We start from the raw sequence: 27,643 nt of genomic DNA, 5'->3' as shown, positions 1-27,643 counted from the left end.
CGCCATGCCAGGGCGCTCCGGACAAGGCCGCCTGCGGCTCCCCTTGTTGCTGCTGCTGCTGCTGCTCTCCGCCTGGGCACACGGGAAAGGCAAGGTAGGCGGCTCTCTTGGCCTAGAGGGGGCGGCCACAGGATCTGGGGGGGGGGGGGAATGGACACCAAAGACCCCCGCACGAGCTTCTGGCTTCTTTTCGCGGCACTGGAAGGGGCCAATCAGGCCCTTCTTTCGTTTGGAATTGCAGAACTAACCCTCGCGGTGAATCAGGAAACGCTGCTGCCCGCCGAGCCCCCGCCGCCCCTTGGTAATGAAGCCACGGGGCGTTTGTCATGCCACTGAGCATTCTGGGAGGCTTGACGCCGGTCACACTCCTCATCCGGGGTCACTTAAGGCAGAAAACTCGCGCTGGGTCCCTGCGCCTGAGCTCGGGTCTTGGAGGCGCCCCGCCCGCCCCGTTTCCGCGACGACTGAGATGACAGGGGGGGTTCTAATGTTTGCATTGTTCTTTCATCTCATCCTGCCTTTCCTCAAATGTTGGCTCGCGGGGACTACCTGCCGCCAGACCAGTTACGGGCTTCTTCTGCAGAGGCTGGGCCATGTAGAAAAGTCCCGGTCTGCAGAGGAGGATTGAAAGGGGGTGCAACCCCCCCCCCGCCTGCTGCTCGCCCCACCTTGAAGGCATTGGGACTCTCTAGGCGGGCCCCATGCAGGGGCCAGGCCAGCGGAGCTTCATAGGATGGGGGACTGCAGGAAGGCGGGCAGTAACTGGCCTTTCCCGGACCTGAACCGGACCAAGTAGCTTGAAAGGGCGGGGGGGGGGGCGGTAGAGTGAGTCTCTTGTCCCCCCCCCCTTGCCTCCTTGCCAGCGCAAGATGCTGAGAGCTCTTCAGGGCTCTGTTCTCTTGGAAGCTTCCTCTGACCCTCCCTGTGAGATTCCGCCACCCACCCAGACCTCTTGCAGCCAGTGTTCCCTCTAAGCTGAGTTAGTATGAGCTAGCTCACAGATTCATGGCATCCAGCTCACACATTTTTGTCTTAGCTCAGGAAAGATGACCCCAGAGCACACTAATTTATGCAGTAGCTCACAACTTTAATGCCGGTAGCTCACAAAGTAGAATTTTCGCTCACAAGACTCTGCAACTTAGAGGGAACATTGCTTGCAGCAACAATGGCCTAGGCCCCTCTGCAAGGGACTGGAGTGGAGAAGAGGGTCGGAGGAGGATGTGGGCCATGAAGCACCTGCCCCCCATCCCAAGTGTCTCCTAAACTCTCCCATACCTGCAGCACTGGGGAAGCGGAGATGCTCGGCTCTTTTCCCCGCAGCAGGCTCAGGGTTTCTGCTTGCCGGACCCCGATCCTCAGCTGTCAACATTGCAGCATCCGAGAGCTGAACCGCAGGAACGACTCTACTGACTCCAGAGCTCGGGAGTCCCAGTGGTTGCTCCCTTCAGTTCTTGCAGGCCCTCAGTTTGCAGCGTCCTCTTCTCTATCCCCCCATGCCGCCACTCTGGGATCTGGGATGGGTCCTCTGCGAGGAGGGGGCCAAGCCCCCTCCAGGCCTGGAATCTGGTGCCTCTGAGCAGAAGCTCACACTCCGCCTGGGGAGGGGAGGGGTGCTGAGGGATTCTTTGGCCTAGGAGGCCTCTCTGTTGGGCAACGATTGGGGGGAGGGGTGGGGAGATCCCTTCCTCATTTTTCCATCCTTGGGGCGGCCGTCGCTGTGAGAATGGCAGGTCTGTTCCGAGTGTGGCTTTCTGGGACTACTGTATGCAAGGAGCACGTCGGGTCCTGTTCACCCAGGACTCACCTCTAGCATTGTCAAGCGCCTGAGGTTGTCTCTGAGCACGCATGTGCACAAGTCGCGCAACTCCCGCCAACTGCCCTGCTTGTAGGGATTTGGGGCCGAAAGTTGAGGCTACTTCCGGAAAATCCTCAGCTAAGAAGGGATCCTAGTTGCATAACGGTGGTTCGTACTGTGGGGTTGCAGCCGCTGTCCGCGGAGGGGGGATCCGCAGTGACCCCCCTGCAAAGACCGAGGCACCGGAGCCTCCCGCTCTCTGCTGCAAAAACGTGGTGTGTCGCCAGGAAAAAGTCTGCGTGGACCGGGGCTCCGGTGGCTCCTCTCCTCGCCTTTCCTGATACGGCGACCGGCTCTGGGCTCCTCCACTTCCAAGCAGGTGCTAAGGAGGGAGCAAGCCCGACCATGGCCCTCTGCTGCTTAGGCTGGCGGCCCTGCAGTTTCCCGCCTTCAAGCGGCATGTTCCGTGGGCGGACGGGCGGCCCCAGCTCAGGCTGAACATTCTGCGCGGCCAGCTCCTCCGGGGGTCGATTCAGCTCTTTCTCAATCGGATGAGGCCGACTCGCCAAAGAGCTTATTGGGAGACTAATGAAGCCTTGACTCGCTGGCTGCCAGAAAGAAAGGCGCTCTGCTCACCCACGCAGAGCCAGAAAGGGAGGCCCGGCCTTGCAAGGCCAAGCAGAGCCTGCGGCTGGGCCAGGCTGAGGGCGAGGGAAGCCGGCGGCCGATTTTCGTGCCTCCAGGTTTAAAACCCAAGAGTTCTTGGGAGCCATGAGGAAGCGGGCTGTCCTTTTACTAAGGCGTTCATGTTCCTTCCACACGAAAAACATGTCACAGGCCAAGCCTGGAGTGGGACTGGTAGCTTCCATTTGTTGATGTGGAGCAGTCAAACAGCTTTACCTAGCCTGTCCCTCCTCACACTTCTGTAAAACGGTGGGGGCCATGGCCAAGTCAAGGCACCTGAAGACCACTGGGGCCCAGTAGAAATGACAACTGTACCCTGACACTCAATATCTCCTGCAGCTTTCCTTTCCTTGTTCTAATTCCCTTTGTTAAAAATGATTGTGCCGCGCTATATCAGTAGCTTCACAGAGTACAAGGTCTCTGGCCCAAGCTCCTGACAATTTAAGTACTAGACAAGGGATACCACAAAGGGAGGGGAGGCAATCATAAACGAGAAGAATCTGTGCTTATATTCTTCAAATGGCTATGGAGATTTGGTATGCCTGGGAGGCGTGCATCACACCCCCGTCTTGCATTCTGCACATCAGTGATATATTTTCCCTCATTGCTGCAGAACAGTCTCCAAATGGCACATGTTGCTTTGGATTTCTCAGCAATTAATCAGTGTGTTAACCACACACAAAACCGACTTCATATTAGGGGGTTCCAAAAAGAAGTCTTGACACCCTGACTAAATGCATTGTGGGAAGCCACAGTGCCATTACAAATGACTGATGGGATGCAGAACTGAGCATGTGCCAGATGAGGCCTTGCTGTTTGTTCCTTTCTGGGAAACCACAAATATCCTTTCTGATCAGCAGCAGCTCCAGAGCAAGTGGGAGCCTTAAGGATTCTTGGATGGGTTCTGCTGGCTCTCAGATGCCAGATAACAAAGGCAAGAATGGATGTAAGCTTGCAGAGGTAAACTCGTGAGCATCTGGAAAGAAGGCGACCTACTTCCTCTGTCCCTGGTATTGCAAGTTACACTAAATCTTTCTAGAGCAAAGCCTGATCAATGTGCTTCAGGCAGTTCTGGGGACAGGGAAAGGGACCAGGTTTTCGAAGACGGAATCTGGAACTGCTGGCCCGGGAAATGACTGCAGAGAGAATTGTTGATAGAGGGGCTTGTCTGGCATCTCGGGAATGAGAAAAACAAATATTGAGATCATGTTCATCTGCTTAACCCCTTGCCCTTAACTTCTGCCAACTCTGAATCTCCTCTTTCAGATGGCTGTTGTGTACAGGCAAGTGCAGAGTTCTCTTTCCTCTTTCTCATTTTCACTGTCTCTCTTTGGGACATGACTGATTGCCAAGAAAAAGCTTCCCAGGCCTGCCTTGTAGGACTGCCTTCTGTTATTCTTTGGGACAGCATTTGTTGCACCACCAGCTATGATTGCACAGGCTGCTATCTTATTGCCTCCTTGCAGGGTATAGAGGGGAGGTGGCAGCAACATCTGTTGGGGAGGACAACTGCCCTCAAAATCCAGCACCTTGAAAATTGTCAGCACGGACTGCCCAAGAGCCCCTGAAAATGGAATTTGAGGGAAGTGGGGCTAGCTGCAGGGGGGGAGGGGCTGATCATGTTCCATCACCCAGTCTTCAGTGTCTGGAAGTGGCTTAAGCAAACAATGGCCTGCTGGAGAGGAATCTGCTGTCCAAACTGTCTGGGTCAGAACAGAAGCAGGACTGTGGATGCTGCACAGCTGAGCAGTTCAGGTCCTGCCATCTGCTCAGACTCTAATTTAAAGAGTATGTTGGCATACTGAAAGCAGAGAGGCATATGACCTTTATTCCAGACCCTAAAATTAGGGATCTAACCTGTTACAATTAAATAGCCAAATGATATCAAAATTCAGAGCAAGCAATGAACAAAGAGCCAGTAAGAAAACCTATTTACATAATTGAAAATATAACATTACTTATAATTGACAGGCTGATTAAATAATCCACAACATTTTTGTAGCCCAGATGTTGGTTGTCTTGAGGCCTTTCTTAGGAAGCAAAACTCATGAGGTCTCACCATTGTTTTAGTGCACTGGCATAAGTCTGAGCAGAATTCACATGGACTACTGGCAACTGATCACCTCTAATTTTCCTTTCCAAAAAAGCATATTTATTTTATTTTATTTCATTCGATTTATATCCCGCCCTACCTCACCGAAGCGGGCTCAGGGCGGCTCACAACACAAAAATTCTAACAATAAAATTAAGAATTAAAATACATTAATAATTTACACAATAAAAATAAACAATTAGGGTTTGTAGAATCTTTCGGGCTCAAGTGCCGTGCTCTACTGGAGAAAGTTTTCCTTCCAGACGTTTCGTTCTCAGCTGCGGAGAACATCCTCAGTGGCGTTGCAGCCGAAGCAGGCGCTCTGACCTTCTTGGCTGCTGTGCATTGAGTGGGCCCACTCAATGCACAGCAGCCAAGAAGGTCAGGGCGCCTGCTCCGGCTGCAACCCCACTGAGGATGTTCTCCGCAGCTGAGAACGAAACGTCTGGAAGGAAAACTTTCTCCAGTAGAATACGGCACTTGAGCCCGAAAGATTCTACAAACCCTAATGATGTTACGAGCAGTGAAAACCTAAAATCTTTGATAAACAACAATTCATCGATGTGCTATCCCATAGTCTTCCTTAGAAGTATTCAGATGCCGGTCAGTTGTATGCCAACCGGAAGAGGACTGTCTTACAGGCCCTGCGGAATTGCCCAAGGTTCCGCAGGGCCTTCACCTCTTCTGGCAGCTGGTTCCACCAGCAAGGGGCTGTGATCGAAAAAGCCCTGTCCCTAGTTGACTTCAGACGGGCCTCCTTTGGCCCGGGGGTTGTAAGGAGATTTTGAGAACCCGATCTCAGCACTCTCTGGGGATCATATGGGGAGAGACGGTCCCTAAGGTAGGCAGGTCCTAGGCCATATAGGGCTTTAAAGGTAATGACCAGCACCTTGTACCGAACTCAGTGTATTATTGGCAGCCAGTGCAGACCCCGAAGCCCGGGCTAAATGTGCTCCCATCTAGGGAGCCCTAATAACAGCCGGGCGGCGGCGTTCTGCACTAACTGCAACTTCCGGGTTTGGCACAGGGGCAGCCCCATGTAGAGGGCATTACAGTAATCCAACCTTGAGGTGACCGTTGCATGGATCACTGTTGCCAGATCATCATGTTCCAGAAAAGGAGCCAACTGCCTTGCCCGCCTGAGATGAAAAAATGCAGACTTGGCAGTGGCTGCTATTTGGGCCTCCATATCCAAGAAGCTTTGTAATCCCATAAGATCCTGATGGAATCCACTACTGAAATCAGGTGTATCATAAAGGCGCTGGAGCATCTCTAGCCCAAAGTACTCGTCTGGTGGTGGATCAAGGAAGAATTCTGTGTTATCTCAGTTGAAGCAGCAGCAGGCAAATGCCATTATGGAGTTCACAGACAGGGCTTCAAGTAAGCAGACTTTCTAGAGGTTAATAGGATTATGGGTATAGTGGAGAAACTAGGTAATTTATTTATATCTTCAGTTTCCTGTTGTTTAAGCAGGTACTAATCCATAAAAGAATTGGCCTAGCAAAATCCATGCTGATTTGTCTTCATCAAGGCTTAACAATTTTAGCTTCAGTCATGCTTTTCATAAATTTACCGGTAGCAGAGGTCAAACCCACAAGTCTGTAACTTCCTAGATGGATTCCATCTATTACATTGGCTACATGATTAGAAGATAACCAAAGTAACACCATTATTAAAGAGAAATCTAGTGGCACCTTAAAGACTAAAAATATTTATTCCAGTATGAACTTTGTTAAATCACACACAATTCATCCAATTAATGGAGTGTACATCTATATAAGATACAGCTACAGTTAAAGCTACAAGCAACAGAAAGGTAGGAATGGGAGATATCACAAAGAGGCCAGTTAGAACCAATAACCAATCAACAAGTATTCAGAGTGGGTGAGGGCTACTCCCAACTCTAGGCCAATAAAGCATGTACACTCCATGAATCTGTTGAAGTGAGCTCTTACTCAAAAGCTTTTGCTGCAACAGTTTAACACAACTGCCTCCTGGCATTAATGTAGCACCAGGTTTTGAATTGGATCCAAGGGGGGCTCTGGATCCAAGGGGGCTTATTTTAATTATACTACTTATTTTTATTACAAGGCCAGCAATTTCACATTTGAGTTAACCTGAGGAGAATGTTGCTAGATAAGACCAATGGTCCATCTAGCTCCTGTCTGTCGCAGTTGACAACAAGGGGCACACAAAAGTGGCACTAAGCTCTCCCCTGCTGCTGCCCCCCTCCCCAGCAACTGTCATTCTGGTATATTGCCTTCAAACATGCAAGTCCCATTCAGGCATCATGGCTGACAGCTGCTGATGGACTTTTCCTCAATAGTTATATCTATTGCTCTTTTAAAGCCATCAGATCAAGTGGGCATCATGACATCCTGCGAGTAATATGAGGTAATTATATGTTGTATGAAGAAATACTTTTCTGTCTGTTGCCCATCAATTTAATTGGTTGCCCCTGCATTTTGTTGTTGGGATAAAAGGTTGTCTCTTCTCACAGTTGTCCGACTATCCATAATTTCAAAAACATCACTTTCTCAGCAATCTCACTATCCTCTTTAGCAATTCTTTCATTCCTGTTTAACGTCCTGCTCTTGATGCACCTTATAGACCATAGAATTAGTTTTGTCTTCCTAGTGAGTTGCTTATTGGATTCCTTCTTAGTTTGGTTCACAGTGCAATCCTATGAAAGGTTACTTCGGTCCAAATCTATATATTTAAATGCAAGTTGCTAGCTATTATTTCAGTGGACTTAGTCTAGAGTTATGCTGCATTTTTTGCCATAATTTCTACTCCTTTTTGTTTGCCACATTTATCACAGCATTTCAAGATAGCCTTCCTGGCTTTAATTACCACCTTGACTTTGCTGTTTAACCATGCTGGCATTCTTCTGGACCTGAGCCAGTTTGGTGTAGTGGTTAAGTGTGTGGGCTCTTATCTGAGAGAACCGGGTTTGATTCCCCACTCCTCCACTTACAGCTGCTGGAATGGCCTTGGGTCAGCCATAGCTCTTGCAGGAGTTGTCGTTGAAAGGGCAGCTGCTGTGAGAGCCCTCTCAGCCCCACCCACCTCACAGGGTGCCTGTTGTGGGGGGAGAAGATATAGGAGACTATAAAATACTCTGAGTCTCTGATTCAGAGAGAAGGGCGGGGTATAAATCTGCAGTCTTCTTCTTTTACCCTTTTCTAACCTGTGGTGAACATTTTATCTGAGCCTCTATAAAAGTGATTTAGGGTAATCCCCAACTTTCCTGAGACAATTTGACTACCCAGATGCTCAAGTAGGAATTCTAATTTCAGTGGAAGTGGGAGCTAAGTATGCCTTACTTCCTTTCAACTGAACCCTATGTCTCCATCTCAGACAGACAGATTCCGTTCTGACCACGACCAAGTGATGGAGTATTTCATAAGTTACTGCTTTTCCAGCCACCACTCATTCTCTAGTCCAGGGGTGGCCAAACTGTGGCTCAGGAGCCACACTGGCTCTTTCACACATATTGTGCTGCTCCTGGAGGTCAAGGAAGAACTTAATGGAGGCTTACTCTCAAGTAAGCATGCTTAGCATCACCTCAGTCAGCCTCTCAGCACTGACCCACAGGTAGGCGACTATTTCAGCCATGTGTGAAGTGGGGAAGGAGGGGGAAATAGGCAGGCTTGCAAGCTCTTCTCCACCACAGAGGTTGCCTGGAGACCCAGAGCAGGGAAAGAGAGTGCAAGAACCAAGGGAGCCACTGGAAGGAGGGACAAAATTAGAGGGCAGCACACTATTCCCCCTTAACTTCATAGCTCTTGTGGGAGCTGTATTTACTAACCTTGGTGTCAAGGCAAAGAGATATGCATGATGATGCAAATGGTGGTTGGTGATTTTTAAAAAATTATTTATTTAGTAGACTTATAAACGGGTTCAGGGCGGATCACAACATATAATAATAATGATTAAAAACCTACAGATCAAAGTTAAAACACTACATTAAAATTAAACATTAAAAACAATAAATAAAATGCACCACCGGCGGAAAGGGCACAGCATATCAGGTAACCAGTTATAGGCCCACATTAAATGTTGGTGGTAGCAATAAGATAGCACTGTAGTAGGGCACAATGTCACCACATGGGAGGCCAATGATGGAATAACAGGACACCCGCTGCCTCAACCATAAGCCTGGCGGAACAGCTCCGTCTTGCAGGCCCTACGAAATGGCAGTAGTTCAGGTTTTATATGTTACATGTGTGTTTCCTTCTCCCACTAGTGCCAAAAAAAGTATTAAGAGTTTTAATAAAGACATGTATGTAATATTTGTTCATGTCTTGCGACTCTCAAGCATCTGACATTTATTCTATGTGGCTCTTATGTTAAGCAAGTTTTGCCACTCCTGCTCTAGTCTAAGCAGCTATTACAGCTATTATCTTTGGTCCTCAATAGCTAATTAAGCCTGCCTTTACCCACTGCCATGTAAGTGCTTCATAGCTCCCCACCCCCCCAACAAGACCTCCATACTAATGCAGCACACTCACATACATCCCCCCCACCATCTCACACACACATTGCAAGTGTGCTAAGGGGCAATTCTTAAGCAAGACTGGAAACAACAACAATCAGTCTTAGCAAATCGGTTGCTCCTACCCTCCCAAGGGAAGACCATGTAACCAAGATCTGTGGCATGCCTCACTGGCATTCAGCTGGAAGCCAGACACATTTGTTTGTATCTGCATCTTGGCAGGCTACAGCTGGGAATGTATCTCAGCTGTCCACATGGCAGCCATCTCTTGGCAGCAATATCCTTTGAAGTTTTGGCAATATGTTTGCTTATGTACTCCAAGGTACATGAGGATTGTTAAAGGTACCAGCAGGCACTGGATCCTGCCAGGTCCATGGGCGGAACCCCTTTGCTAACCTATTAATGCCGTAGAATTGGGCCAGCTCTCCATACCTGCTTCACTTCTGCACCCTCCACCCTTGGCTCACTCTTTGGTGGAGACTCCAAGTGTAGCCCAGAGGGCTGGGGTTAAGTTACAGGGCCAAATTAAGGGAGGGCTGGGAGAGGACTGAGCACAGAGTTTATTAATCTCTCTGGGCCCAGCCAGCAGCTGGTTCTAGCTCACAAGGAGATGCCCGTATGGGGGGCAGCATCCTGCCACTGAGTGACCTTTGCCAAGCACTATTATTAAAAATGTTTGCTTTATATTAAGCAAGCTTCCGTCAGGCCAAATTGCTTGAATAGCCCATATGGTTCCTGTTTAAGGAAGCTGTTTCGAAAACACTGAGCGGTTTGGTTTGTCTACACATCTAAGGCATGAGAGCCAAATACTATGCAGTATGGCCCACATGTGGTCAGTGGGGCCCTGTCTCCTCCCAAGCAGCCCCTCTGGAACCTTTCTCCAGCTGCAGAAGCTCTAACCATGCTCACTGACATGGCTGCTTCCACCACTTAACATTTCTGTACTATAACTTTCAGTTTTACAGATGGGAAAAATAAGTTTGAGTGACTTGACCAACGCCATGTCATGAGTCCTAGAGGGTGTGGGATTTCTACCAGGACAAATCTCTAACCCTTTGGAATCAGAGGAGCTCTTGTCACAAAGAAACTTCTTAGACTGAGTGTTAGCAGTGCGATAGGGCTTAAGAGGGTCCTGAAGAAAGGAGAGAAGAGAATCCTGAGACCTCTAATTCCTCCTAAACAGCAGGAATCTCCAAACTCTGGCACAGTGAGATGCCCTCAAAAGAGAAAAATAGTTCAAGACTCTTATAAGCACAAACCAGGCTTTGTGTTCACAGAAGTCATGCTTTTGTAGAGGTTACTCAGGATAGTGTGTCACACTTATGTGCTTTTTATGCATTAACATAATTCTATCCCCCCTCCAAGAAGATCGTATGAAGATATTCCTGATTTTTTCTTTTAGTGCCATCTATCAAGGAGTGTCATTTCTTTTCTCACCCAAGCTGTTTCCACGTGGATATTTCACTCTGCCTTTGCTTCCTAACTGCACTGTTTTAGGAGCTTCTCCATGACATCAGCCTCTATTCATCCTGCTTCTGTGTTTTTTCCAAACTTGGTTTGGTAAGATCTTTTGGAAAGATTACAGTCAAAGCAACTTTGGGTGATGTGTGGACAGGAGGGTGGGGTTTTTTTCAGCTGCTACCCGCATTGGTACTACTTTCCTAGCCTGGACCCTTGCAGCTGACCTTACCCCCCATTGGGGAACTTATTTTAGCATTTTAAAAATTGGTAACTGATAAGGTTGTTATGGCATTATAACATAACAGCTTATCACAACAATGTACTAGTTTCCAGATTGCATTAAATAAACTAGCTCTTTCAGTTGTGCAGTTATAAAGATAAAGGCTGCACATTTCCCCTTATAACTCTGCAACCAAAAGAGCTAGAGACAAAATAAATTGTTATAATGCTGTAGCAAATTAGCGGCTACTGATTTTTAAAAAGCCCTTTGATGAAGTGGGAGAGGGGATGACAGCCACATGGGACAGAGTCAAGAAAACTAAGAAAACCTCTGTGTGGGCACTGTTGCAGCTGCCAATGCCTCTGCACTGGCAGCAGCAACAAGCGCTACAAAGATAATTGTCTCTACGTGGGAAGCAGCATCAAAATTGCCAAATACATGTATACTCCTTTTGAAAATACTGAAGAAAAACGTTGTGAATGTAGCGTAAGTGGGTAGTATATCAGATAGAGGGACCAGGGATTAGATTTCCAGTAAATCATAGTTTGTCTTGAGCTAGTTAATCTCTCCCTCAAACCGTATTTATTCAGTTTAGAAAATGTATGGCCTACGTGCCAGTTTTTTACAATGCTGGCTGCCTGGGAATAAAGACAGAATACATGCCACCCCAAACTCCTGGGAAGAAGTGAAATAAAGATGCGACCATAATAACACACATAAGAGATTGCCTGGTTTGTCACTCACCACCACACTGCTAATTCAAGCCTTCAAAACAGGGCTGATGCTATTTATCTCATATGGCAGACTGGAGGATACTGCCCTCAAATTAACAGGGGTCCATTTTAAGCAGCTTCCCAATTCTCACTCTCTGCAAAGGCAAACCATGTGGTTTCCTGTCTTTTCCCAGGAAAAAAAGGAGCAGTTTGGGGGGGGGGGATTAGCCATGCTTGTTTGACAGCCGAGAACTGTGGGAAGAAACCCTCAGCCAGCTCCTGTGCATTGCAGCCCAGCTGTTGCCAGTCCTGGAGACTGGATATCTTTTGGTTTCTTCTTGGGAGCTCTGCACTTAATAAAGGAGAAAAATGTATTTTTTAGAATGACTTTACTCTTGGTCCACTCACTACAACTGGAAGAGATCTTGTGTCCCCCCCCCCGCACCCCGTGGAAGTTTCTTTCAGTTTAGGGTACTACCTGAGTAGAGAATTAAACTTTGTTGGTCTTCAAGGTGCCACTGGCACTGGACCAGGGAGGGATTAGCAATTAGACCAAGTAGGCACGCCTAAGGGCCCCCATGCCTTTATGGGCCCCAGGCGTTTTTCCCCACGGTTTCCCCCCTGCTTGCAGCCCTTGGAGCCTGCACGCAAAGCTAGCAACTGAGCCGTTCTTTGCCCAACTTGCAGCTCAACTGGTGTGGCTGCTGCTGGTGTTTTTGTCAAGTTTGCCTCTCTCTGTCTCTCCCCTGCAGTGTTGTCAAAGGAGCTTTTGAGAAGGCGCCATGGGGGTGGGGCAGGTGCTCCGACTGGGAGATAATTTGCATCCGCCCACCCCCCAGTTTGACTGCCTAGGGGCCTCCACATGGTTTAATCCTACACTGTACTGGACCCAAACTTTGGTCTATTGTGTCAGACCAACACGGCTATCCGTCTAAATGACAGGGGAGGAGTAATTCTATTTGTGGGGGTGGGGAGGGGAACGCAAGGAAATCCAAGTCCGAGTCTCCTTTCCTACACCACCAGGCAGCGGGTACCGCCCCGTTTCGTCAGGGCAAGGCTGGCCTGGTGCTTATTCGTTTGAGGAATAAAGGCAGTTGACGGTTTTTAAAAATTATTTGCTGCTGGTTTTTTTTTTTTTTAAATTATAGTTAAGAAGTCACAAGTCACGACGCACAAAACTACGACTTCAAAGTTTCTTCCCGGGTACCCACGGACTGCAAATACCACTCTCTGGAGATATTCGGCTGGGGCGCACGGTGGGAAGGGAATCTTAATTTGGCGGCCCGGTAGGGTTGCCAAGTCCAATTTGAGAAACATCTGGGGACTTTGGGGGTGGAGCCAGGATCAAGGTTACGACAAGCATAATTGAACTCCAAAGGGAGTTCTGGCCATCACATTTAAATAACCACACACCTTTTCAATGCCTTCCTTCCATAGGAAATAATGAAGGATAAGGGCAGCTTCTTTTGGGGCTCATAGAATTGGACCCCCTGTTCTATTTTTTTTTTTTTTTTTGAAACTTGGGGGGTATTTTGGGGAGGGGCACTGGATGCTATGCTGAAAATTTGGTGCCTCTATCTAAAACAACAGCCCATCCCCCAGAGCCCCAGATACCTGTGGATCAATTCTCGATTATTCTCTATGGGAATAAGTCTCCTTAGGGAATAAAAGAGTTCCCAGCAGACATTTCTCTTCCCCCTCCCCCCGCTTTCTGATGATCCTGAAGGGGGGGGAGGGCCTCCAAACCGGGGGATCCCCTGCCCCCACCTGGGGATTTGGTGAATACAGAGGATACTCAGTGAGAATATGGCAAAAAAATACAAAAAAACGACTAGCACATACACACGATATTATTAAAGAAATACACATCAACATTCACAAGTTGCAATTTGCTTCCAAAAGACCGAGTGCACAAGATTCATACAGTCCTAAGTCTTGTACTTGAGATGCAATCTTTAGTTTTGTTGAAATAAATCATGGAGAAGGGGAAAAAAAACTTGAACAAGAGAGCGGTTTCAGCCACGCCTTCCTCAGTCACGACCCGGTGGTGGCTGTGGCCTGCCCTGCCTTTGATGGCGCCAGGTCAGAGAGCGGAATGGGCAGACCAGGACGGGATTGCGCTTGAAACAAGGCTGCAGCAGTCGCTGGGAGACAAACGCACGGGCCGTTCTTAAGACGTTTGCAGCGGCTGTGGGTCCAAGGGGGGGGGGAGGAAAAACGTCGCTCGCTCGGGAGCAACTCTGCCGGCCTCCCTTGGCAGGGCCGAGACAGGCGGGACCGGGGCGCTGCAGTCGCCTCCCGGCAGGCAAAGTTGCTGTTCCAGGGCTCGGGCGTTTTCCTCCCGCGGGCTTGGGTGGTGCACAGTAGCTGATTTCGCTTTTGTGCGGCGACCCAGAGGCCTGGCTGAGCAGGGACGCAAAAGTGGGCCTTGCACTTTGGGAACTTTTTTTTTTTTAAAAAATGAAGGCGCGTGCGAGCCCGACACTTCGAAGTGGTTTCACTCTCGCCTTCCCCATTGGCGGCCTTTCACTTGCGGCCCACCCCAGTTCAGGCCCCCTCGCCTGAATTGCTCCGATTCTGTTGTTTTGCTGACCTCGCTCGCGCGGAAGCGTGCACGGGGGCGCCATCGAGATTAAAAGCGGGCAGCAGTGGGCCCACGTGCTTCCAGTGGAATAGTAAATCCAGGAGGCCTTTAGGAAGGATATACCGGCAGCAAAACCCACTCGCTATGTCGTCCCTTCGGGGCTCCGCTCCGCTTGCACGCTCGGTCTTCTGCAGAGGCGGCTTCCCCTCCCTCCGTCAGAGATTTTCGCCCCCTGTTCTTTGAGAAATGTCTGCACATGACACGAGAATCCCAGCAGCTGCCAGGAAGCTCAATACGTCTCCCCCACTCCCTGGTCAGCGCAGTGGTGCCTTTCTGCTGAGCCGCTAGTTCGCAAGGCTGGTTGCCAGGGCGTCTGTGGGCAGGGCTTGTCCGGTGGGATTAAAGTCTGTTTCACGAGCTCCTTCCGGCCCCCAGACAAACGGGTCCAGCGGAGTGGGGGGACTTGGCTGGAGGAAGCCAGCCCCACCCTCCAGGGCCTAAACTTGGGAGGGGCGTAAACGATCCGAGGCGGCTGGCTGCTGGACTGAGAATGCATGACTATCAGATGGTCCTTTCATCAGAAATGAAACAGCCCCCCCCCCCTTTCTGGAGCAGGAGGAAATTATGGAAGGAACGGGGTACAAACCTCTCCAATTCAGAGGGAAAGGACAGCTTTGCCCCGCTGTTCGGAGGCCAGGCAGCGCTGCCCTTTTGGTGAGATCTGACCATGAAAGGAGGCGTTCTTTCTTCGGACCTTTCTCGATTTTGTGATGGCTGGGGGAGTTGGCAGTTTGTTTTCTGAGTTCATTTCTGCCCAGCTGCTGCTCGGGGCACCACACAGCTAAGGCAAGATAGCTGATGCATTGCAACATCCGCTCCTCCCAATAATTCCGGAGGGTGAGACAGAATTCCACACAAACAGGTGCAAAAACAGTTTCAATTAAACAAACACATTCTATTAAAACTGGGTGTTTTTTTTCATTATTACATTTTTATCCCATTCCTTTGGTGTAGTGGTTAAGAGCCCTAGATGCTACACTGGATAACCGGTTTGATTCTCCACTCCTTCACATGCACCAGCTGTGTTATATTGCGTCAGTCACAAACTCTCTCAAGAGCAGCTCTCTCAGCCCTACCTACCTCACAGGGTGTCTGTTGTGGGGAGAGGAAGGGGAGGACATTGTAAGCCATTGTAAGACTCAAAGTGAATGGCAGGGTATAAATCCAGCTCTCCTCCTCTTCTTGAAAGATTATGTGAGATTGTGGGGAAGAGATAGAAGCAGAATCGTTGGTTGCCCCTTGCCTGGGTATTTGATGTGCCCTATCAGAAGTTTTTACCATTTCCAGACATCAGAGACATTCTGAGTTGGACATATTTTGTGGGAAACCCTCCTCTGATTTGTTTTCCTGTTTGAATAGGTGAGCAAACTTCCCAGCTGATAAAAGACCGATTAGAGCAACATGATTTAATTGGAGGCAGTTTCCTAATAAAGCTCACTTCTCAATTGCCCTTGAACTTTGCATTTTAATTTAAAACTTGCCTAGGGGGTGGTGTTTGAATGAGCTAATTGGCATCTTCTGGGCATGGAGCAAGAGTCACTGGGGGTGTGGGGGAGAGATAGTTGTAAATTTCCTGCACTATTCAGGGGGTTGGACTAGATGGCCCTGGAGGTCCCTTCCAACTCTATAATTCTATAGGTGATCCAAATATGGCTATAATTTTATGAGTGTGTCCCCCTGATGGCCTTGGGCAGGAAAAGGGGTATTTAGCCCTGATGGGAGCTATAGTAGACTGCCAAGCATATACTTCGGAAGGACTAAGAGTGCTGAGATAAATCTGAAGGGTGTATATAAATATAGATTTAGGAAGTAGTTGTAAAGACAGGCTGCAATCATAACAGTTTCTTGGGAATACAACCCAGTTAATAAAACTGGATTTACTTCAGAGCAGCTCTGCTTAGGAGTGTTACCATAATATCAACACTGCTCTATTTTTAAGCCAAATGGAGTCCCAGGCCTGGGATATTGTTTGAAACAACTTCTCACTTGAACTGTTCCCAAAATCTGCAGAAGCTTATTCAGAACTGATTCAGTCACCCGATAAGATGGCATTTAGACCCTTAATAAGATCAAGATTGTCCCAACTGCATCATTCACCCACTCCCAACAGTTGCCATGTTTAGAAAAGTAAACTAGCATGTGTTCACACAATTTAAACTAAGACTGTGTAATTGTTAGAATTGTTAGAATAGTACACTAGAGTCTGAGAGACCCTGCTTCACATCCCTACTCTGTCAAGGTAGCTTGCTGGGTGACTTTGGGCCAATTAGTCAGCCTAAGCTACCTCACAGGGTAGTTGTGAGGAAGATTAAATACAGGAGAGAATGCTAACGTTTTGTTCCACAGGCCAGAAAAGTGGAATATAAATATATTAATATTTACCAAAAAACCTTGCAAAGATCACATTGTGCTTCTCATCCCCCAAATCTAACATAATCTCAGGGAAAGGAAAGGTCCCCTGTGCAAGCATCAGTCGTTTCCAACTCTGGGGTGACGTTGCTTTCACGTTTTCACGGCAGACTTTTTACGGGGTAACATAATCTCAGAGGTAGCTCTAAATATAGCCCCACTTTCTTCCCCCCCTCCAAATTGTGGGAAGAAATTATGAAACCTGAGTGAGATAATGCAAGGTAGAAGGAAGAAACTCACCTAGCCAGTGGGGAATTACCAGTAGATCGAATTATAAAATAATTTTAAAATAAAGTCATGGTGCATGTAATAAACATTAATCCTTTTCAAAGAGTACTTACAATACAAGCAGAGTTTATTCAACAAAAAGGGGCAGGAAATTAAACTACATAAATGTACATATAGTCTCAAACTTAAGTGATAACTGAAGCTAAAATTAGACATTTCCCCCCATTAGTCCCTGGAAAAATCTCTTTGTTTTGTTGGCTGACATTCTGAGGTGCCACTGCTCTCATTTTCAGGAAGTGACTGGTTTCTGTTCCTTAACCCTTGTCCACACAAAGAACAGCATCTCTTTTCTCGTGACCAGACCAAGTGTATGTTTTGGGCTCTGTCTACAACTTTCAGCAGCTTTTCAGATCTAGTTTCAGGTGCATGATGTCTTCTAGCCTGTTGGGCTAACTATCTATACATTTGGTTTGACAGGGCAAACTGTGGCTCCCCAGGGATGTTTCACACTAGGCAAGTGTCATAGGGGGTTGCTTAAACCCCCTCACATATCACAGCCCCAAACATGGAACTGCCAGCCAGGGCACATCTGGTTTGTCCCTCAGATGTTTAATTTCTCAGAAATCTCTTATTCAACAACTTCCCACAGCTTTCACTCAGGGACAAAACCACCAGAGTTCCAAACCATAAGGCAGGCCTTGGCCAATTTTCTTTGGATCTAGGAATCAGCCACAAAATCTAGGAGCCAAATTTGTTTTTCAGACTTCAGGATTTCCTGTTTTAGTAACTGAATTTTCTAAATATCGCTACCACAAAAGTTAATCCTAACCTTTTCAGTTTCTCATACATTTATTAAAGCTATAACAAAAGTGTTGTAGTATATAAATAAATAAGGGGTAACCCTGGTTGTCATTACAATAAAAAGCTAACCTCTACTTCTATCATAACTTCCCTGAATTTCTCATAATTACATTGCTAGTTCAAAGAGCTCGATTAAATTATTGGAATAGAAAGCAATTAGTTAAGTGATTAATTCTAAGTGATGAATTCATCCACTGCTATTGAATGGTGCAAAATTAAGTTGACATGTAAACAAACAATGACAAGAACTTATTTTTATATCATACGAAACATTTGTTTTTCAGCTTTTTTGTCAATTAAATATTGACCCTTTTGTCAAGAAAATCTTGGGCTTAGAGGTGGGCAAAACAGGGCTTTCTTGGTTGTGGTACTACAACAATAAAATTGCTATCACTTGCTAAGATACATCCTGGTTTTCTTTTAGTTCTGCTTTTACCCCATTATATAAGTCGACAGCAAGGCTCAAAGGTCACAGTCAAGCAAAAACGAGCAGAGCGGGATCCAGTAGTTAAGGCAGAATTTGGAGTATAGGCATTGTCACAGGAGATAAGGAAGACCTGAATCTTAGCAATAAACTACCCTCAAGACTAAAGCCCAGGCTACTTAATTGGAAATGCTGAACCAGCAAAAGACCCAACTGCAAGATTAAATAGGAAACTGAGAGTTTCCCTTTCCTGTAGCCAGAGTCTGATCTTATGAAGACTGAGAATTCCAGAGGTAGGTGGTTGATCCTTGCCAAGAACAAAAGAGTTGCACCTTCCTCCTAAGAAACGCTAGTGTGGGGATCCCAAACTACCAAGCATGCAATCCTCTACTTGGCCCAAGCTTTGGTTCTGACTCTCCACCTTGCTGGAATCCTGGAGATGCAATGCAGGAGATGGCCAGATCCATTCAGTGAAGTCTGCTGTTTCCAAGGGAACATTAACAGGAATCTGCTGTTGATGATGAATTAGTGAGACTTCCTTTGGAGCCTTGGACAAAGAGGAAAACATTGGAAGCCAAGCCAGTGTGGAATAGTGGTTAGATTTCAGAGACCCAAGTTTGAAGCTTGCTGGCTGACTTTGGGCCAGTCACCTACTTTGATCCTGACATACCTCACAGGGTTGTGAGGTTAAAATGGAGGTGAGGTGACTGATGTAAGCTGCTCAGATCTCCACTAGGTAAAAAGTGGGATATTGGAAGTGTAGGCAGAGTTTAAGCAAGCCTTGACAGCTTTTTATTCAGCCAGGCATTTAACCTGGGACTTGTCTCATGGACAGCAAGTGGCATTTTATTCTCTCACTCCCTGATGTTCAGTTAAATGTTCAATGGTCACTTGCTTGGATGCTTTTTTGGCAGAAAGGTACCCCAGGCAGTGTACAATGTGTGAAAACATTAAAACACTATACAAGGCAAAGCAGAAAGTGAGGAGAGATAGTAGAAACAGAAGTAAGCTTGAAACAGCTCTGCTGGGATTTAGTCCATATCAAGGGAGAAGGCAAGCTATGGCAGGAGACACCAGCAGAGGTACCAATCTGCTCCCACAACTTCTGTCTCCACCAGGTGCTTGATGATATGGACCAGGTGCGCATGACCTCTGAAGGCTCCGATTGCCGCTGCAAGTGTATTTTGCGACCTCTCAGCAAAGATGCCTGCAGTCGCCTTAAGGAAGGAAAGATGCGAGTGGAGGACTTCTACACAGTAGAGACAGTCAGCTCAGGCACCGACTGCCGTTGTTCCTGCACTGCCCCACCAGCATCGCTCAATCCCTGCGAGAATGAGTGGAAAATGGAGAAGCTCAAGAAGCAGGCACCTGAGCTCCTCAAGGTAACAGACCAGCTTTCCTTTGGGGAGGAAGCAGGCGGGGTAAAGCAATAATCATATAACATGGGACCTAGAGTTGCTACCCCCAGTGCCTTTGGCTTCAAGGGATAACCTCTGAAGTCAGGTACTAGGTAGTATGTTAATGCAACAGTATGACCTATCTTGGGTCGACATCTTTGGAGGTCTAGCTGACCAGACTTAGGGTAGATTGGGATCTGTCCTGTCACCTGCCTCTGCATGACAACCCTGGTATTCCTTGGAGGTCTCCCATCCAAATACCAGACAGGGCTGGCCCTGCTTAGCTTCTGAGAAATGATGGGATCAGGCTATCCTGGTCAGAGCCAGAAATTGTCCTGTACTTTCATGCACTGTGGTCCTGGTGCAGCAGGACACTGGGGAGGAACAGCAGGTCTGAACCAAGCTGCTTTGGACTTCATGGATAACAAATCTACCATCCCATTTCTTCCCTCTTAAGCTGCAGTCAATGGTTGACCTTCTGGAGGGTACCTTATATAGTATGGACATGATGAAAGTGCATTCATACATCAACAAGGTGGTCTCACAGATGAATTCTCTTGAGGAGGTAAGGCATGGAGGGTGTGAATTCTATGTCTGTTGTCTGTCCCTTTCTTACATTTTCATCCTGTTCTTCCTACAAAGATCAGGGGACCATATGTCATTCTCTGCCCTTCTATTTTTTATCCTCAGAACAATCTGGTAAATTAGGTTAGATTGGGAGAACATGATTATCCCAAGATCACTCATTAAGTTTTGTATCACTGTGGGCATATCCACCCAGGACTCCCTAGTCCAGTATTCTAAGCACCACACCACAAGGGCTCTCCAGTTTTTGTCACTGGATCAGCCAGCACATCCCAAACATATTCAAGCATCATACCTTCTGAATGGGAACAGCAGAGGAGTAGTTGCTCCAGCCCCAGTGGGAAAGATTGATAGACTGTACCATCATGTAAAGTTGGGGTATGTAGAATTCTGTCATTCTTTGCTAGGCATGGCTGGGAAGTTAATGCTGCTGTTTCTTTCAATGAGAAAGGAGTCCTGGAATAAACACAGAAGCTGGAGCTCCTGGCCATGGCCTGATGATGCCTACACAAAATGTTAAGAAATATTGTGCCTCCATCTCCTTCACCTGTTGCAGCCAGCAGGATTTCCATGTTGTCTTAGAGCTTGTGGGAGAAGAGAGCAATGTGCAAGAGGTTCAGTGGCAGCACCCTGGCATTTAAAGATAAAGCCACTTTCATCTTAGGGCCATCCTGAACACGCAACCTGCCTGGACATGTATTTCATGGAGAAACAATGTGGCAGTTGGCTTTTGGCAAGCTGAATTGTAGTTGTGATTGCTCCATTAGAAGTCCAGGGTTAACCCTACTTATATAATTGAAAACCTTCTAAAGGTGACTTGGACTAGGATGCAGTGAGGCAGGGTTCCTCAACCTCATTATGCCTGCAGGCACATTGGGAATTTTGTGAACACTGAAGGGGTTCCACCACAAAAAGTCTTGTATGAAGGGGGAAGCCAACCACAAAACAGTTGCCTGGGTGTGAAAGCAATCACAAAGCACTGGGAGGTTTCAAAACAAGTTTTCCACCATGACAGACAACTGTTTCTGAATGGATACTCCCAGCAGACATATAGGCGATGCTTCCTGGATCCTTCTGAAACAACTTTCTGAAACAAGGAAGATAAAGAAAATAAAGAAAAGCCAGTACAGGCTCTTTGCATTAGAGAAAAAGCAAGTGAACACCAGAAAACAAATTGGTGGTCATCATGGTGCCTATGGACATCACTTTGGTGGTCACTGTAGTGATACATAACTGGGTCTTGAATTAAAGCTCTTGTAAGACCAGTTAAATGCACCAAAATAATAAAAGCTTCACAAAACATTGCCATATAACTGTCTGTGCCTTCTATAGGAATGCCAGTTTGGTGTAGTGGTTAAGTGCGCAAACTCTTATCTGGGAGAACCAGATTTGATTCCCCACTCCTCCACTTGCAGCAGCTGGAATGACCTTAGGTTAGCCATAGCTCTTGTAGGAGTTGTCCTTGAAAGGGCAGCTTCTGGGAGAGCTCTCTCAGCCCCACCCACCTCACAGGGTGTCTGTTGTGGGGGAAGGAAATAAAGGAGATTGTAAGCCACTCTGAGACTCAGAGAGAAGGGCGGTATAAATCTGCAATCTTCTTCAGAGCTGAGGCCAGGTTTTGAGGTCTTGGCTCTCAAGTCTCCTTCTGTAATCCAGTAAACACAGTTTTTCTCAGCTGCAAGTAGGTCCTAGGCATCTTGACAGTAGGGCTGGCTTAGAAGAAGTAGTGACTCAAATTCTCACCCTTTTACCCAGACCATCAAGACCAACCTGAGCCGGGAGAATGACTTCATGAAAGAGAGTGTCTTGCATCTGAGCAACCAGATGAAGCGCTATGAGAACTATTCAGACATTATGATGGGCATCAAGAAGGAACTCTCCAGCCTGGGATATCAGCTGCTGCAGAAAGATGCCGCTGCTGTTCCTGAGACCAAAGCACAGGTCAGCATTTTTCTGCCATAAGGCACAAGAACAAATTGGCACCCTTTTATATCCAGGTTGCTTAATATTCACTGGCACTATTTGGAATAGGGCATGGCAGGCAGACCTGAGGTCAGCAATCTGTATGGTCAGAAAGCTGGTTGGTACCAGAAAGCACTTGATTCCTTAACTTTGGATTATAAACCAGAAGTGGCCTGAATTTCTAAGCAGTTCAACAGAACTAGCAGGGTGGATGCAAAAGAGCTGAGAAGGAGACCTCAGGAGAATGCTGGAAGCTAGCTGAATGAAAGAGTTATGGTTATCCTGGCTTAAGTGGCTGACTGGATCCAAGGATATATTGCAGTTGATTCTGGCTATCAGATAACAGAAGGCCCCAAGGTTGAAGGGCAGCCCAGTAGCTCAGTGAGCCATGGGCACTGCCAGAGGAACCCAGTGAGTAGTGTGAGGTTTTGCCAAGTAGCATTCAGATAGACTTCTTTTTATGAAAGCATAGGTGAAGCTTTATTGATATGTTACTAGTTCAGACCTTTCCATATGGATGTCTTGCCAGAAGTGAAAATAAAACTTACAGACAGCATTAAATAGTTTCTGAAAAGTGCGGGCTTCCCCCCACCCTGGACCTTCAAAGACATAACTCTTCATGAAACAATTCACAGTGAACCCATCTCCTTATCTTCTGAGACACAGAGGACATTCCCAGCCTCTGCTTCCAGATGGTGGAAAGGAAGGAAGGGGGAGGCCCTGCGTATTCAGGCAGCCACTAATGGCTTCACTGTGAGAGACAAAATAACCTTGCACAAACCATTCAATAATGGTATATGTGACCCCGTAATATACCACATAGCAAGATAGTGATAGTTATATTGTATGTAAAACTACACAGGAAGAAAATAGAAACATGACAGGTATGGTATGAATCCTGACAAGTATTTCCTCTCTGAAAGGACCCAGTAATGGCCCCAAATCAGGAGACCCGACACGTTCAGCAAATGCCTGTCACCAGGGCATTTTTTGTAGCAGGAACTCCTTTGCATATTAGGCCAGACACCCCTGATGTAGCCAATCCTCCAAGAGCTTACAGGGCTCTTCTTACAGGGCCTACTGTAAGCTCTTGGAGGACTGGCTACACCAGGAGTGTGTGGCCTAATATGCAAAGGAGTCTGTGCTACAAAAAAAGCCCTGCTTGTCACGATTTTTCTTGGAAACCTCCATTAGTGAAGTAAGTCTGACTGCTCCCTCCCTTACCATCTTTGATTGTTTAAACTGAGCCTTGGCATTTATTAAGAAGTGACCTCCAAGGTCCCCTTCACAATGCCATACCTGCTCCTCTGCATTGGGCAACAATGTTTTCCTGATGGTGATTCTTTTCCTCCTAGGACACATCTGGAGGAAAAGAGAGAGAGAGTGGTGGGAAGTACTCTGGCCCTCGGAAGAACCTGGGGGACAAGACTGTACTGAAGTCTCCCAAGGAGAAGCCACCCAAACCGGAGAAGCCAAGAAAGGAAAGTGCAAAGGGGCGGCAGGGACCATCACAGCCCACTTCCAAGCCCAGATCTTCAGGGCACCAACAAACTGTTATTCGAGGGGTCACTTACTACAAGGCTGGACATCGGGAAGAAGCAGAGGGGTTGGTGAGCAACCATGGTAAGTTCTAAGGCAGGTGTGTGCAGGAGAAAGCTGACATCTTCTCAATTCTAGGCAATTTGGGCAAAACGGTCCTAGGTTGGGAAATGTAGTTGGTTGTGATGGCAGGGCAAAGTTGAAGTAGCCCTAACTGACCAACTACAGGCAAGCACAAAAGAAAGCACCTCAATATGGTTGGTTGTTCCTCACAGAGAACCCTATGAATGGAGCACAGCAGATGGAGCAGCAAGAAGGCAAAGACTCTGCACGCCAGCAAGTTAAGGAGGTACAGACCAGAGCTTGGGAAACCTCTGCAACAAGTCCCAGCACTACTGGAGGTCCCAGCACCAGCAGCACTGGGCCTCCTGTTACAAGCACTCCAAATCCACCAAGCACTGCTGCTCCCACAGAGGGACATAGCAACATCACTGAGGGGCCTGAAACTCCCAACCGTGGTATGTACAAACCCCCCTTTCATCAGCAGCTTATAATTTGGGTTGGGAATTGCCAGGGCGTGACCTGACATGTTTCCAAATCAGGAAACCAAACCACCTCCTTGTACAGGGCAGCTGGCCAGTGTGAGAAAGAGTGAAATAGAAAGGGTGGTCTTAGTCTTGGGTATGGTTCTCCTCGTGGAAAGGAGACTGTTTTGTTGGGAGGCCACCCAGCTTCTCTAACCCTGTTAACCCTGCTGTTGGCTCTCCAGTGCGTGAGGCAGTGTGTGAAGGTACACTGGAGTCAGTGGAGGCTCCTGAGAAGCACCACAGTTATGGACGCAATGAGGGAGCTTGGATGAAGGATCCAGTCGCCAAAGATGACCGCATCTACATCACCAACTATTACTATGGGAACAGCCTGGTGGAATTCCGCAACCTGGACAACTTCAAACAAGGTGAGGAAGTCAGATATGTGCAGTGTGTAGTCGTTAGAGTGTTGAATGAGGATCTGGGAGACACAGGCCATGGTCACACTCACTATTAAATCCATCCCTAACCCGTCGCTATTATACCCCACGGCTTTTTTACAACTAATTTCCTGATCAGACATCCCTCCATCCTTCAGTTCTAAGCAGTGTTGGTCCCATTATTGGTTGATCAGAGGTCTCAACCAGACCTCCTTTTTTGAGAAGGCATTCCACACTTGCGCAAGCGCAGTGCCGTGGGATATTGTGCTTGGCTTTTTTTTTTAAAAGGTGCCAGAAAAGGTGGGCGATCTGCCCCCCCCCCCCATTTAAACACCCGGAAAGGAAGGGGAAGCCCAGGAGTTCTCTTTGCTGTCTCTCCACCTGGCGGGGAGACAGTAAAGGTGGGTCATCTTCCTCCCCTGGCAGGGAGACAGCAAAGGTGGGCGATCTGCCTCCCGCCCCATTTAGGAAAGGTCCCCGGTGCAAGCACCAGTCGTTTTCGACTCTGGGGTGATGCTGCTTTCACAAAGTTTTCACGGCAGACCTTTTACGGGGTGGTTTGCCATTGCCTTCCCCGGTCATTACACTTTCCCCCCCAGCAAGCTGGGTACATATTTTACCGAACTCGGAAGGTTGGAAGGCTGAGTCAACAATTGCTGGCGCAATAATATCATTTGGAGTGGGCTCTCGCAGGGAAGCAGATGTGAGCTTGCGACGAGTCGCCTACAGTGGAGCATTCAAACATAGAAAGTATGTGCGGGAGTTGTCAGACGCATTCTTATTCCGGATTTAATGTACTATCAAAAAAGTCCGCATCTCAGTCGTGGCAGTTCGGGACACGAACGAGCCAACGGACGATTGCCAGATGCTGATGTTTGGACAACCGCATAAAATCCGACATGCATCTGGCTTTCATCCATGCCCATCTCGTCAGTTTGTGTGTGTCTGACCTGGGCACAGATTCGAATCCCCACTCTGCCATGGAAGCTTACTGGGTAACCTTGGACCAGTCACACACATTCAACCTAACCTACTTCACAGGGTTGTTGTGAGATTAAATGAAGGAGTCCCCATTGGGGAGAAAGGTGGGATTCAAATAGGGAGGGGGGAAGAGGAAAGAAAATAAATTTGACTTCAAGCCTGATTTTGCAACTGAAAATGTGCAGTTCATCACAGTAGACAGTCTGTGGGGAGTGCATTCTTTTTATCATCCTGGATCTCTTGGCAACCTTCAGTGCTTTCAACCAGCTTGCTTTTTCACTCAATCTCACCTGCTTCTCCTCCTATATAGCTTTTGTCCATGCATGTCCCATGATCCCCAGCATAGTATTTTTGGGTGGAAAAGGCTTCTCCCCCTCTCCTATTTTCACCAGCAGAAAAGCTGTTAGGATTCAACTGATGGTATCATTCTGGACCAGTTGACAGAGATGGACTATGTATTGGATGTCCTTTGGTGCTTTATAGATAAAGTGATAATGGGGGCATATGAAATCTATCACAGTAGGGTTGCATTAGGAGAGAATGCTGTGAGCAGGCTATGGACACACTGGGAGAGAAATCTGCTGCTGTAGGCGTATCTGCATTGGAAACTAGAAATTATTTAACTGATCCTTGGAGTCCCTTCATCTCTGGAAAGTGTTTTCTTTCAGGAGATTTGGCATCCCTGACAATGAATCATCCATGCTCTTATAACATCACAACTGGTGGGCGGTTGGGAAACTTAAGTTTGCATGTGTCATTAGCACAGGTGGAGCTAGCATAGTTGTGTTGTGTTTTGACTCAGGGCGTTGGAGCAACTTGTACAAACTGCCTTACAACTGGATTGGGACAGGACACGTGGTGTTCCAGGGAGCTTTCTACTACAACCGGGCCTTCACCAAGAACATCATCAAGTATGACCTGCGGCAGCGCTATGTGTCAGCCTGGTCCTTGCTGCATGATGTGGTGTATGAGGATACCACACCATGGAAATGGCGGGGCCACTCAGACATCGACTTTGCTGTAGATGAGAGTGGCCTGTGGGTGATCTATCCTTCTGTGGATTATGACTATTCTCAGCAGGAGGTCATTGTGGTGAGCAAGCTGGACCCTGGTGATCTGTCTATCCGCAGGGAGACCACATGGAAAACAGGCCTCCGGCGTAACTCCTATGGGAACTGTTTCATCATCTGCGGTATCCTGTATGCTGTGGATGTGTATGATACTAAGGAAGGGCAGGTGACCTATGCCTATGATACCCACACAGACACTGAGGCTAACCCTAAATTGCCCTTCATTAATGAGTTTGCATTCACCACCCAGATCGACTATAACCCTAAGGAGAAAGTCCTCTATGCCTGGGACAATGGCCATCAGGTCACCTACAGACTGCACTTTGTTGCCTGAGTGCTTATTCCTCTCTCGCTGCCCAACAGAATGTCTGCTGGGATAAAGCCTCCTCCCTATTCCAATACTGGCAGAAGTCCCAGTTGGAGAGCTAGTCCTGGGACCATTAATGACTTGAAAGCCATACATGGAGTGAGGCCATCTGTGGCCTTCTTGGAAAAATTCAAAGAGCTTTCTGGTGATCAGCTTGTCCAACATGCTGAAGGGGAATGTAGGAGAGAAAGAAGCACCTTGCTAAAGAGACCTGTTTTACTCTTTCCTTTGTTAAGCCTTTCACACTGAACGCTTGCTCATTCCTTCTGTCCTGCTAGGTTATTGTGCTTCTGCATTTTACATGGCAGGAAGTAGGCAGCAATGGACAACATGTGATATTGATACAATGTTGAATTCCACAGGCTGGATCTAGGTAATGCCTACTAGTTCCTGCTCACGTGTGGTGTTGTGACCCAGGTTACCCATTATAACAATGTACCTGTCCACTTTCATTGGACCAACCCATTCATGACTGTCGGGATGTTCATGTTGAGCAATACAGATCCTGGTGATCAGATGTCCATCTGACGTACAGGGAGACAGTGTAGATATAGCTAAAGTTTTCCCCTCAGTCTTTATAGGGGAGAGTCTCTTGCATGCTTTTGAACTTCCAAAAGCCAAAGAAGAAAGGGATTGGTCCATCCCCCCCTCCCCAGCACATCTGCCCTTTTCTGGTCACCTTTCCAGAAATTGCCCATAACAACACCTGTGGGTGTTCCATTAAACCCACACCCCCATAAGCAAAA

At 47.5% G+C, this 27,643-nt stretch overlaps 1 protein-coding gene across 1 annotated transcript; it reads left to right on the top strand.

Moving 5' to 3' along the window:
• OLFML2A (olfactomedin like 2A) lies at positions 1-27,636 on the top strand. The gene is made up of 8 exons (XM_060251053.1): positions 1-94; positions 19,148-19,411; positions 19,884-19,991; positions 21,767-21,952; positions 23,329-23,596; positions 23,788-24,030; positions 24,282-24,467; positions 26,263-27,636. The coding sequence occupies exons 1-8, from the start codon at positions 5-7 to the stop codon at positions 26,862-26,864; spliced, it is 1,947 nt and encodes a 648-aa protein (XP_060107036.1). The 5' UTR covers positions 1-4; the 3' UTR covers positions 26,865-27,636.
• The last annotated feature ends 7 nt before the right edge of the window (positions 27,637-27,643 follow it).

Source organism: Heteronotia binoei, chromosome 12 (genome assembly GCF_032191835.1).
Source record: "Heteronotia binoei isolate CCM8104 ecotype False Entrance Well chromosome 12, APGP_CSIRO_Hbin_v1, whole genome shotgun sequence".
NCBI classification, from domain to species: Eukaryota; Metazoa; Chordata; class Lepidosauria; order Squamata; family Gekkonidae; genus Heteronotia; species Heteronotia binoei.
This window is presented reverse-complemented; position numbering and strand designations above follow the sequence as displayed.

Bases quoted from the DNA above. Each gene is read 5' to 3' on its own strand.
- OLFML2A (XM_060251053.1), top strand. From the start codon at position 5: ATGCCAGGGCGCTCCGGACAAGGCCGCCTGCGGCTCCCCTTGTTGCTG. The intron at 19,992-21,766 runs GTAAGGCATGGA...CCTTTTACCCAG, and splicing joins AGATGAATTCTCTTGAGGAG to ACCATCAAGACCAACCTGAG. The intron at 24,468-26,262 runs GTGAGGAAGTCA...GTTTTGACTCAG, and splicing joins CCTGGACAACTTCAAACAAG to GGCGTTGGAGCAACTTGTAC.